We start from the raw sequence: 12,984 nt of genomic DNA on the forward strand, positions 1-12,984 counted from the left end.
TCTATCAGTTTTGGCATCACCTTTGCCATTCGTTTAGCAATTATAGACATAAAAATGTCATAATCTTGGTTTAGAATTGAAATGGATCTGTATGAAGCTGGATCTGATGGGCCTTTACCATCTTTAAGTGTTACAGCCGCCACCACTTTCTTCGCAAAGTAGGTGCTTCTCCACCTTTTGAAATACTGTTAAACCAAACTGTCAAGGTCTGTATCACTTTCTTCCCCACTAGCTTCTAAACTTCCATAGGAATACCATTCACTCCTGGAGGCTTTCCTGTAGATTGATTATACATTACCATTTTTATCTCCTGTTCTCCGATCCTAACTGTTAGCAATTGAGCCTCATCTAACTCTAACCTTGGCATATTTAATTCTTCCATAAACATTTCCATTTGTATTTTTTCTTGATTTCCACATTTCTCTGCTTTATACAAATTTTCATAAAATTTTCAAAATATATTTCCAATACCTCTACAGGATGAGGAAGTCGGGAGTGGCAGAGAAGTATGTAAGAGTGGTACAGGATATGTACAAGGGTAGTGTGACATTGGTGAGGACTGTGGTGGGAGTGACATATACATTGAAGGTGGAGGTGGGATTACATCAAGGATCAGCTCTGAGCCCTTTCTTATTTGCAGTGGTGATGGACAGGTTGACAGATGAGATTAGACAGGAGGTCCCGTGGACTATGATGTTTGCAGATGACATTGTGATATGTAGTGAGAGTAGGGACCAGGTTGAGGAGACCCTGGAGAGGTGGAGATATGCTTTAGAGAGGAGAGGAATGAAGGTCAGCAGGGCTAAAACAGAATATATGTGTGTAAATGAGAGGGAGGGTAGAGGAATGGTGAGGATGCAGGGAGTAGAGTTGGTAAAGGTGGATGATTTTAAGTACTTGGGATCAACAGTTCAGAGTAATGGTGAGTGTGGAAGAGAGGTGAAGAAGAGAGTACAGGCAGGGTGGAATGGGTGGAAAAGAGTGTCAGGAGTGATTTGTGACAGACTGGTACCAGTAAGAGTGAAAGGGAAGGTCTACAAGAGGGTAGTGAGACCAGCTATGTTATATGGGTTGGAGACGGTGGCATTGACGAAAAGGCAGGAGTCAGAGCTGGATGTGGCAGAGTTAAAGATGTTAAGATTTGCACTGGGTGTGACTAGGATGGACATGATTAAGAATCAGTATATTAGAGGGTCAGCTCAGGTTGGACAGTTTGGAGACAAAGCAAGAGAGGTGAGATTGCATTGGTTTGGACATGTGCTGAGGAGGGATGCTGGGTATATTGGGAAAAGGATGCTAAGGATGGAGCTGCCAGGCAAGAGGAAAAGAGGAAGGCCTAAGATAAGGTTTATGGATGTGGTGAGAAAGGACATGCAGGCGGTTGGTGTGAAAGAGCATGATGCAGAGGACAGGAAGAAATGGAAACAGATGATCCGCTGTGGCGACCCCTAACGGGAACAGCTGAAAGAAGATGATGACCTCTACAGGATCTCTTGTTATTTTTCCAGTTATAGGCTCCCTGAGCTTGGCAACAGCTTTTTCTACTTTCTGTTGCCTGAGCTGTTGTGCTAAAGGCTTTTGTGCTCTGGAGTTATCAAAAAACAGATATTCATTGTGTTTCACTGTTGCAGTCATTACACTTGGATTATCCTGCTGGCAGGCTACCCGCAGTCGGCCTGAGTTCCAAAGTCTAGGTCCGGCATCGGTTGCTGTCGCCTCCTCCCTGACGTCAGTGCGCCAGGGGTATAAAAGATACAGCCGACGCCATTTTCTTCAGTCTTTCTTGCCGCACGGTGCCCGAAGCAAAAGCAGTTTGCAAGTGCCGGTCGGCCGACTCCTGAGATTTTCAAATTCGAATTTCAGATCTGAAGTCTTCATTAAAGCTAAGTACCCCATTGGGGAAACTTTTTTCTTGCTCCAGACCGATGTCAGAAAAAGTTAATAATTGTATTTCTTGTGGGAAGCAAATACCTCATAAGGATTTTCATTCTTACTGTATTCCTTGCCTAGGCCCTGACCACGACATTGCTAGTTGTCGGTTTTGTGCTAGATTTAACCAACGCACTATTAAGCGTCGGTACGATTTTGCATTTCATTACTTTGGCAGAAGATTCAATTATATAATGCCATCAGAACAGCCGACTACCGGAGTTTATAAAAAGCGAAAAGAAAAAGGACAGGCATCCGAGGTCTAAAACTGATGACGAGGCTTCCGCTAGGCCTGTTGCCGGTTCTCAGTGAGGCGCTTTCTCAGCCCCTGACGCCCACTACCTCAGAGCCACAGGCTGCTTCAGACTCCCACGTGGAGCTGACTAGGCCGCTGGAAACTCAAGGTATTGAACACTCAGAAACTATTCCCTCAGATGGGTCCAGAGCTGCTGAACAGGCATCGACTTCTGAGGGTGTTTTCAGGCCTACACAGTTATATACGAGGACACAATGGTGGAATATCGGTGGTATATCTACCGTTGCTGTAATAATAGTAAAAGAATAAAATAAAAATGAAGCCAGCAACGGACAAAGACAGGCAGCTCAAAGTCCCAGCAGTTCAAAATCCCAGCAATTCAAATGGCCACGAGCAGTTCAAAACACAGTCCACGATGGTCTGATGAAGCTATGTTGTGAAAGCGCTTACCTATGGTCGACTACAATTAAAAGTGTTTTATGTTTTTGAACTCAGTTTCCTCTTTATGTTCATGAATTTGGACTGTGTTTTGAACTGCTCGTGGCCATTTGAATTGCTGGGATTTTGAACTGCTGGGACTTTGAGCTGCCTGTCTTTGTCCATTGCTGGCTTCGTTTTTATTTTATTCTTCTACACAGTTATATGTAAAACCAACTTCAGCTTCAAAGGCAAAGACTAAAGCAGCTCTAAAGACAAAGAAACAAGTACAGCATTCTCCTGGACAGGCCTCCATGCCTAAAAAACAGATGCTTAAAATGGCCGAAGACCTAATTACTTTGATCAGGGGTTCCCATCCCCCTCCTGATAAGAGCCCTAGGCAAGAGATAGAATATGAATCTTCAGCTCAGGTTTCCATTTCCTCCGATTCCTCTTCTGAACAGGAATATTCTCTTCCTCCCTATGAGGATTCTGATGCTGAAGAATCTATTCCGTCAGCCTCTCCTCCTGAGGATTATTCTTTTGGGGAGACCCTGCATACTATGAGGGAGCATTTCCACTGGGAGAGCCAAGATTACCCAGAATCCAAGAAAAGGCTCAGAGACTTCCTTTTATTACCTCAGCACAGGGCCTTGCTATTCCTCCTGCTTTAGACATTGTAGATGATGTATTTTCAGAGTCCGGTCTGTCTCCTGACTCTTTACCACCAGCTCCTGTTAAGCCAGACAGATACTACAGGGTTCCTAATTCACATACATTTCTGTACAAAAACCCTGCTGCTGACCCAGAAACTATCTCTCAGGGTCCCAAAGGGGTCAAGGCTTCCACTGCAAAAAACCCTATCCCCTCTGATAGGGATTCAAGGGCCCTGGACAGATGGGGGGAAAAGATTTATACTTCTGCTACCTTGGCTGTAAGAGCTTTAAATTGTCAGTTTCATATGCTTAAATATCAGCAATATCTTATGTTACTGCTTAAACAGAAAATGTTGACAAATTCAGAATGTGCAGAAAACAAAGAAATGCAGGATTTATTGCATGCAGCTAAACAAGTGGGAAAGCATACTTTGCAATGTGGTTTTGATTCTCTAGAGGCCTCCTGCAGGGCCGCAGTTACAGGTTCTGTCATTAGGAGGCATGCTTCATTAAAAGAACAGAATCTGCCCGATCATGTTAAAGCAAAACTATTAGATGCTCCATTACAGCATGATACCTTGTTTGGTGTTAAAGCAGAAGAGGTGTTGAAGAAAATGGAGGACAAAGCTAAATCTATGCAAACAGTCAAGGATTTCTTACAGGTACAGCCACCCAGATTTAGCAGGAACTGGCCTACAATGAATTGGTTCTTTCCAATGTCAGACAGGCCACAAAGAGGCAGATACAGATGCCCCAGAGGCAGATCACAGCCCCAAGGCTCATACAGGCCTAAACAGTGGGGTACTTCTACCTCCAAAAGCGGAGAGGAAAAATCACGGCCATACAGGAAACAGCCTCAATGACTTTCCCCTGCCAATACCAAGCACTTATCTTCTGGCAGCCCCTTTGGGGGGAAAACTAGCACTTTTTTTCACAAAATTGGCACGTGATCACCCAGGACAAATGGGTCTTAAATATCTTATCTCAAGGCTATAGGTTCCACTTTCACACCCTGCCAAGGCCAAACGGTATACCAGTCCTGCCACGCAATCAGTGGGCAGAGGCACAAAAACAAGTTTCATCCCTCATGGACATGAGAGCCATTCAGCAAGTACCACAGCAAGAGCAAGGACTAGGATTTTACTCAAGGCTATTCTTGATGCCCAGAAAGGACAAAGCCTGGAGACCAATACTGGACCTGTCTATTCCAAAATTCAAAATGTTAACTCTGCAGCAGCTTCTGCCCATGCTGGGCAAGAAGGCTTGGTTGGTGACTTTAGACCTAAAAGAGGCATACCTGCATGTCCCACTCAGACAATCATGCAGAAGATACCTCATATTTATAGCTGGCTCAATGCACTACCAATTCTCTGCACTGCCCTTTGGCTTATCTACTGCACCCAGGGTCTTCACAAAATGCCTGGCACCAGTAATTGCATTCTGCAGACAAAGAGGAATACAAATATATCCTTACTTGGATGACTGCCTTATTCAAGCAGAGAACAAGGACATTCTACTACAGCATCTGGCATTTGTAAAAAGATTGCTAACAGGTCTAGGGTACACAGTAAACGAAAAGAAATCAAAACTTGTACCCTCTCAAGAGATAATATTCCTGGGTGCAAGCTTAAATACAACTGCCCAGATGGCTTATCTCATGCCAGACAAACACAGACAACTGGCTACTTATTTCAAAATGCTGGCAACAAAGACCCAGTTATCTGCAAGAAAAATTCTGCAGGCTTTGGGCTTCATGACATCCTGCATTCTGCTAATTCCATATGCAAGACTGCATATGAGGAAACTTCAATGGTATCTAAAAAGTGTTTGGACTCAACATTGCCACAGCCTGGAAACAATAATTACCCTTATTCCCTGCCTGCAACAGGAGTTTCCATGGTCGGCAAAAGCCTGTCACCTCAACACGGGACAGCCACTCACCTTACCCACAGCCAGGCACACATTGACAACAGATGCATCAGATTATGCCTGGGGGCCCCATATGGCAGGAAGATGTATTCAGGGCACGTGGTCCACAAGTCAAATGCATCTACATATCAATCAAAAAGAGATGCTAGCTGTTCAGAATGCCCTGACAGCCTTCAAGGATCTACTTCATCCAGGGAAACTACTGATAAAGACAGACAATACCACATTCATGTGGTACATAAACAAGCAGGGGGGCACACATTCCTACCCCCTCTGCAGACTAGCCATGAAGTTGTGGGACACAGCATTGACTTACCAAGTACATCTGCAAGCACAATTCCTGCCAGGAAGGATAAATACTCTGGCAGACGAACTAAGCAGAAACCTAATGGATCCCCACAAGTGGAAATTGGATCCACAAGTCTTCAGCATGATAACAAGGAACTGAGGATGCCCGGACATAGACCTATTTGCCTCCCCTCACAACTGCCAACTACAGAGATTCTGCACAAGGACTTATCACAGGCAAGCATGGAAAGTGGATGCTCTATCTTTCAGCTGGAAAAACCTAACAGTATATGCCTTTCCTCCTCTGCCTCTCCTCCCCAAGGTACTCCTCAAGGTCAGACAAGAGAAGCCAAAAATTATACTGATTGCCCCAGACTGGCCCCGCCAGCACTGGTACCCAATCCTAAAGAGCTTGTCTCAATGCCCAGCTTGGACTCAAATTCCTCACTTATTGACCCAACAAGACCGTCAAATACTGCACAGCCAACTCAGGACCTTAAACATGGCAGCATGGCAGATAATGTAGCCATTCAAAACACACCTCTCTCTAAAGCAGTGATGGATGTTATTTTGGAGGCCAGGAGGCCTAGCACCAGAAAATCTTATGCAGAAAAATGGAAGAGATTCTGTGCTTGGAACCAGGCACAAGGTATTGACATGATTGTTCCAAATATTCCTCAGATTTTGTGATACTTAACTGAGATGCTGGATAAAGGCCTTTCCTTTTCATCAATTAAAATTCATGCCTCTGCCATTTCAGCTCATTACAATACAGAACCACCTATTTTTTCTCATCCATTACTAAGGCAGTACCTCAGAGGGGCCAAAAACATAAGACCTCCAAGGAGAGCTCCAGTACCTGCATAGGACCTCAACTATGTCTTGGAAAAACTCACACTGCCTCCGTTTGAGCCAGCCTCTGCAGCTGATATAAAATTCTTATCCTGGAAAATAGCTCTGCTCCTAGCAATAACCTCCACTAGACGAGTCTCAGAGTTACAGGCACTCATGGCTGTGGAAGCTTTTATCATTTTCCATCCTGACAGTGTTTCTCTGAGGACAAACCCTACATTTATGCCTAAGGTAGTGTCCAGTGTGGCCCTTAACCAAACAATTCATTTGCCTACCTTTTACCCAAACCCACAGAATAAGGGTGAGAGACTTCTGCATTCTTTGGACATTCACAGGCAGCTACACTTCTACTTGGACAGAACCAAAGCTTTCAGAAAGACTGAACAACTTCTAGTGGCATATGCTGCAGGATCACAAGGAAAGCCTATCTCAAAGCAGACTATTTCAAAGTGGATAGGCCACTGCATTCGTTTCTGCTATTCACAGCATGGCAAATCAGTGCCTAAAGGCATTAGCCCACATTCAGTCAGAGCAGCAGCCTTCCTCAGAGGAGTACCAACCAAAGACATCTTAGAGGCTGCAACTTGGAGTTCAGTGCATACTTTTACAAAGCACTATTAACTTACCTCTCTACTCTAAATCCAGGGCAGGCTTTGCCACTGCAGTTCTGCAGGGCTTGATAGCCTCTCCTAATCCTATTTAGTACCAGCCTCCCAATCTTAGCTTTGGGATTCAACCCAATTTTAATGACCGCAACAGTGAAACACGATGAACATAGTACAGTTGTGTACCTACCATAAATGTAGATGTTCGAGTGTATTCACTGTTGCATTCCAGGTTACCCTCCCACCATCCCCCTTTTCCTTGCTGGGACTTATCTGTACTTCACTATTCCATACAACCTGTGTGGTGTATTTGCTTGTAGATGAAGGAAAAGTTGTTTTTTGTGTATGCATGCTTATTGGAATAATTTAGCCTACCATTTTAGGGGCACCTGACATCTGGGGCAAGAAAAACTGAAGAAAATGGCATCGGCTGCATCTTTTATACCCCTGGCGCACTGACGTCAGGGAGGAGGTGACCGCATCCGACGCCGGACCTGGACTTTGGAACTTGGGCCGACTGCGGGTAGCCTGCCAGCAGGATAACCCAATTGTAATGACTGCAACAGTGAATACACTCGAGCATCTACATTTATGGTAGGTACACAACTGTACTTTACAGCAGTCTTTCTAAACTCGTCTGTTATAAAGGTGTAGTCCCTTATTTTCTCTATTGCAGTCTGCAATTGCGTCTCTTGTTGTATGAGAATCCCCTTATTCTGCAGTATCTTGACCTTTGTCTGTCCCTCTTATTCATTCTTATTACTTGTTAACCATATCTCTTTTTCTTTTATTTCCATTATTTTTAAAACCCACCTTAATGTTATCCCATTCCATAGCTATATTTTCAGAAGAAATTCTGTCTTCCCTAATAACTCCCAGATAATTTCTACTACTATTCCTTAAATTCCTATTTATTTAACAGATAGGTGGGGAAGCACTGATGTGTTATTTTTATTTCACTACCCTGCATTTTTATTTTACTTATTATTGGCTCATGATCTGAAATAGTTATTGGATGCATATCAAAACTTTCAAATAAATGCACATTTCTGTGAAATATAATTTCTGTCTAGCCTAGCCCAGTTTTTGTACATATGTAAATTCTGTCTGAACTCCAAGTACTGAATTCACATCTTCCATGCAAAATATTTTCATAAATTTCTTCAAAAATCTACCCTCTTTTGTTATATTTTTCCTTCTAGGCCTGTCCGATATATCCAAACTTAAATGCCAGTCCCCACCCATAAGTAATATTCCCTACTGATAAATGGTAATTTCTCCCAGAATTTTTTTAAGCTCAATTTTAGCAGTTTTTAGGTGAAATATAAATACGTGACAGTCTAATCCCTCTCCCTTGCCAGTAGCCCCTATTATTATCTTTTTTCCTCTTCTGTCACTATTAGAGCCCCTCTCACAATTAATATAAGTACTCCTGTTTTCCTTTGTCCTTGATATTCTGCTGAATAACCATCCTGAAATCTTTTTGTTATCAAATCACATGCTGAGTTCTTTCCAAATGTTTCCTGTCACATAGCTATTTGTATTCTGCATTTTTTAATAAAGTTCACTACTTGTTTGTATATATCTGAGACCATTCACATTTAATGATAATATGGAAAGTGTTGTCTTTATGATAAGAAGTTATTATTCCCATTTGTTATGTATAACAGCTTTTTTAAATATCTAGTTTCAGCTTTTGTGTTACATGCATACACTAATGTTTGTCAGGTTGATCTTTTGTACAGCTGTTTCTTGTCATATCCATTTGAGTGTATGTCACATCCTACAAGACTGTTTGTTTTAATGAAAACCCTCAGACAAACAATTCCCCAGAACCTATTAACTTAATATCAACACACAGAACTATGTACAACTTCAATCTAATGATAAACATTGATCTAATGCAGTACATTTACATGAGGTGCTAATGTTCAGTATTTTTTCCTTTTCTTAGTAATAGTAATCAATCATCCACTGTCTCACTTTTTTTCTTTTAACCTGTATTTATTTATATCTTTTAAAGTACTTCTTTGTGAATTGTGTGAATGAGCAAGTGGTGTTTGGCTTGAGTAACAGTTTGATGTTTGTCTTTTGACAAGGAGATGAATGGTGTTTTTCTAGATGCAAATTCTTGCGTTGTTTAGAGCTTTTACTGTTATGTTCCTACATGGTAAACTTCCTTCGGAAGTTGCCTAGTGAATTAGCAGACTTAGCCTATACTAAATGTTTATAAAGGAATACAGGTGCACTGTTATATTCCTGTATGAATTTCTTTTGCCACTTACTATTTGGGCATTTATTTTAATTTGTGAATGTTCAAGGCATGTAAGATCTGTACTTTTCCACTGACAAATATAGCTCTCAAATGTTTTAAGGCTAAATTATAAAATTATTAGGACTGACCGCCCAAAATCAGGGACACAGTTTGCTGATTGATATTATTCACTAGGAAAATTATTTTAATAAAAAAGGATTCACACTATGTTTTCTGAACAGTAAAAAGTTCAAACTATAATTATTTTTATGTAATGATTTTAATCTTCATTGTTTGCCACAGAAATCAAACATTTTTTGAGAAAGGAAGCAAAAGCTTGAGTCAAAATCAAGGATATCCTTGAAGATCAGAAAGGCTAGTGGACCTAACCCAGTTAATATAATTAAATAACACCTGAGAACTATGGTGGAAATTGCTGTAGTAGTGGGTTAGGCTCCAAAAGCTTATTTGTATATATACATCATGTACTGTAGCTGTTCTGGGCAAAAGTTCTAATTGCAGGTAGCTTTGAACAGATAATCGTCAATACTAATATAGCTCTGGCTAATAATACGCAGCTGGAGGTAGAAATACTCAAAAGATAAAGACTGAAATAGGGAAAGGATACTGAATATCTACTATTGTGATGAGTGTACAACCCAAGTGCACATTTTGAAAATTGATTATTTTCTTCATCTTCTCGTTTTTCAGGAGGATGTGTACTTTGCCACAACCAAGAATCTAATAGAAGCAGTTATTTCTGGCTACAATGCAACAGTGTTTGCTTATGGACCTACAGGTAAGAAAATCAGTACTTATTCTGTGCTCTTATAAAACTACTGTACAAGTTATTCCTTTGAATTCTGTGCACTGTGTAGGATGCATTTAAATGCAGAAGTTTTGACGCATGTAAGGTATTGATCTTTCTTTGAGATAGGTGCTTGATGTGGTGTAACTGCTGAGCTTTTTATTTGAGAGCCAGAGCTGCACAACATTGCAAATTAATTGTGTGTTAGAAAGGCTAACACTTGCTCCATTTGACATATCTCATTAGACTGACTTGAGGTTCTCAATATGGAAAGCAGTTGTACTCATTGCCCTGACACCTGCAAGAAGAGTATCTGAGTTGCAAGCTCTTATGGTAGATTAAGATTCTTTCATTTTTTGCAAAGACAGGAAATCCTTAAGAACTAATCCTTGTTTCATGCCTAAAGTGGTACCCACATTTACCTTAAGTTAAGCTATCCATCTCTTTGTTTTCTTTCCAGAGCCTAAACATGAGGGAGACAGAATATTTTATACCTTGGGTGTCTACAGGCAACTCAGGTACTATCTTGATAGAACCAAATCTTTTAGAACTTCTGATCAGTTGTTCATGTCTAGTGAAGGGAAAACACAAGGGCAACATGTGTCAAAGTAGACTATTTCCAAATGGTTGTCTCAGGCTATTACATTTTTGTTACTCTTACCACAGCAAAACTATTTAAGGTAGGGTCAAGGCTCATTCTACCAAGGCTGTGGCTTCATCTTTGGCTTTTTGGAAAGGGTTGAATTTTAGAATCAATCTAAAAACAGCAACTTGGACTTCTATTCATACTTTTACAAAGGACTATAATATAGATTCCTTCCCCAGGTCTAGGACAGGCTTTGCTAGGCCTCCTGGCACCCCCCCCTTTCCTTCTCCCAGGTATTTTAAGCTACAGTAATCTACCCATATATTTAAGGCTACCTCAGCAGTGATCATGAAGACAGTAGAGTTGTGTAAGCAAAATTTCCATAACAGTTGATGTTCAAATTATCACTGATGCAGTAGCTGCTCCCTCCACCCTTCCCCCTTGTTTTTTCTGGGTTTATTTTTTATGCCATGGTGTGGACATTTTTTTCCTTGCAGGGCCCTTTCAGAGCCCTATCAGAGCTTAGCCTCCTTCTCTCAATTGACACGAATGCTCCTAGGACTTGGTGCACAAACCTGTATTTTAGTCAGCTCAGCTCAAGCTGAGAAATAGTTTGGGTACATTGAAGGTGCCCTGAAGCTGTGGAAGATGGCAGACTTTTATATCCTATGCAGGATATAACCCAAATAGCTTAAGCTACTGCAATAATGGTCATTCAGACATCTATTATTATGATAAATTTGCCTACACAACCAAAGTTTTTGACTAATAAGATTTTTTTATGTAATTTGTTGTTTGGTATAATTTCTCATTTGCTTATATTTTTGTTAGTTTAACGCAGACTCAAATTTGCTTTGGTTCTGTGTTTTCCAGGCTTTGTCCTTTTGTACTGTGAGTTTTTTTTTTGCTTAGCAATAACAACTGGGTTTACTTTAACTTTTTTAAAGGAGCATTGAGTATATTTAGAAGAATTGAGATAAAAATGTGGCAGCATTGTCTGTCTGTAATGACTGTAATTTATGCCAAATTATTTGGTTTAATCTGAGATGAAACTGCCTTCTTTGTAGTAAGTTAGATTGTGGACATAATTGTAGTGGTGCTGTTTTGAGTAGACATTCATTCTTTAATTGCATAGCTGGAGAGAGGATCTCTTCAGCTGTCTGGGAGGGTGCCAGAATAGATAATGTAATTAGGGATTTTGGTATATGATACAAACTTTTTCCTCACCAGGTTTATTATGTCTTGTTGCAGTGCAGATGAGCTGGCTGTATCCACAAAGGCATTAAGCTGCACCATTAGACTCTGTGTCTGTTGTTTGCCAGTCAATATTCATAATATGGTTGTTTCTTGAGGGGTGTTTGATGAGACCCAAGAGAGAAAATCCTCAGCTGTGATAATGTTATTTTCAGGGGGTAGGCAGATTTCTATTACACAAATGGTGTTCTGTGTATATTAAGTTTTAGTTAGGCTATAAGGATTTCAGCATTTTTGTTTTTAAACAAGAAGCATCTTTATTAAATCATCACGTATGTCATAGGCAATCATACATCTATGTAAATGAAGACAAACCACATTGACATAATTTTAGTTGCAAGCATTATGCATCACAAACCGTACTGACATAATTTTAGTTGCAAACTTTATACATCACTTTTACTATATTCAGTAATTGTCAGTCAAACATTACATAGCTCATTCAAATCCTGAAAACTGCAAAATTCACATTAGAGCCCTTGAAAGTGTTAATTTTGTTGTTTGCATACTATGTGCTCTGTCTTGTAGAGCCCTTCTTCCAGCAGACTAGCTCCTTCCCTTGCAAAATATTGTTTAGCAGATTATACATGCCGGTTTGTTTCCTGTTCTCATATGTCTTCAAGGCTTAGGACTGATAGCACTGATTATGAGTGATGCAGGAATGGTTAAGGAGAGTTGAACTGAAACCAAAAGATCAAAGGCTAATAATGGTGGCCCAGGATAGTGGACTGTGTACACATTGGTTTACAAAGTCCATTGAAAACATGGGAGAAACAGACAAATGCAGGTTCTGTAAAAAAGAGCTGGGAACAGTTGCATATCTTGTTGTTGGGTGTGATACTCATGGCCAAGGGCCTGTATACTGAAAGGCACAATAATGTATCAATGCTGCTTCATTGGGATTGTGAAAACAATACAATGTAGAAGTACCTGAGAAACATTGGAGACATGAATCACAAAGCATTATGGGCAATGATGAAGTCTGCATTACCTGGGATCAGTCAATACCAGCAGTTCAAAAACTAGATGTGAGAAAACCAGACATAGTAGTCCATGAAAAAAAGACAAAATTAGCATTATTATATTTGCTATATACAGTGATTACTGTGTCTTGCTTAAAGAGAGACACAAAGTTATAAAATATCAGGAT

The 12,984-nt window shown here is 40.6% G+C and overlaps 1 protein-coding gene across 1 annotated transcript in view; it reads left to right on the top strand.

Moving 5' to 3' along the window:
- Positions 1-12,984, top strand: part of LOC122816138 (kinesin-like protein KIF19) — a 937,234-nt gene that overhangs the window by 256,158 nt on the left and 668,092 nt on the right. The window contains exon 5 of the mRNA XM_044088894.1: positions 9,898-9,985. Within this exon, the coding sequence (XP_043944829.1) occupies positions 9,898-9,985 (88 nt within the window). The remainder of the gene's footprint in view (positions 1-9,897; positions 9,986-12,984) is intronic.

Source organism: Protopterus annectens, chromosome 12.part0, assembly GCF_019279795.1.
Source record: "Protopterus annectens isolate FY-2018-M chromosome 12.part0, PAN1.0, whole genome shotgun sequence".
NCBI lineage: Eukaryota > Metazoa > Chordata > Ceratodontiformes > Protopteridae > Protopterus > Protopterus annectens.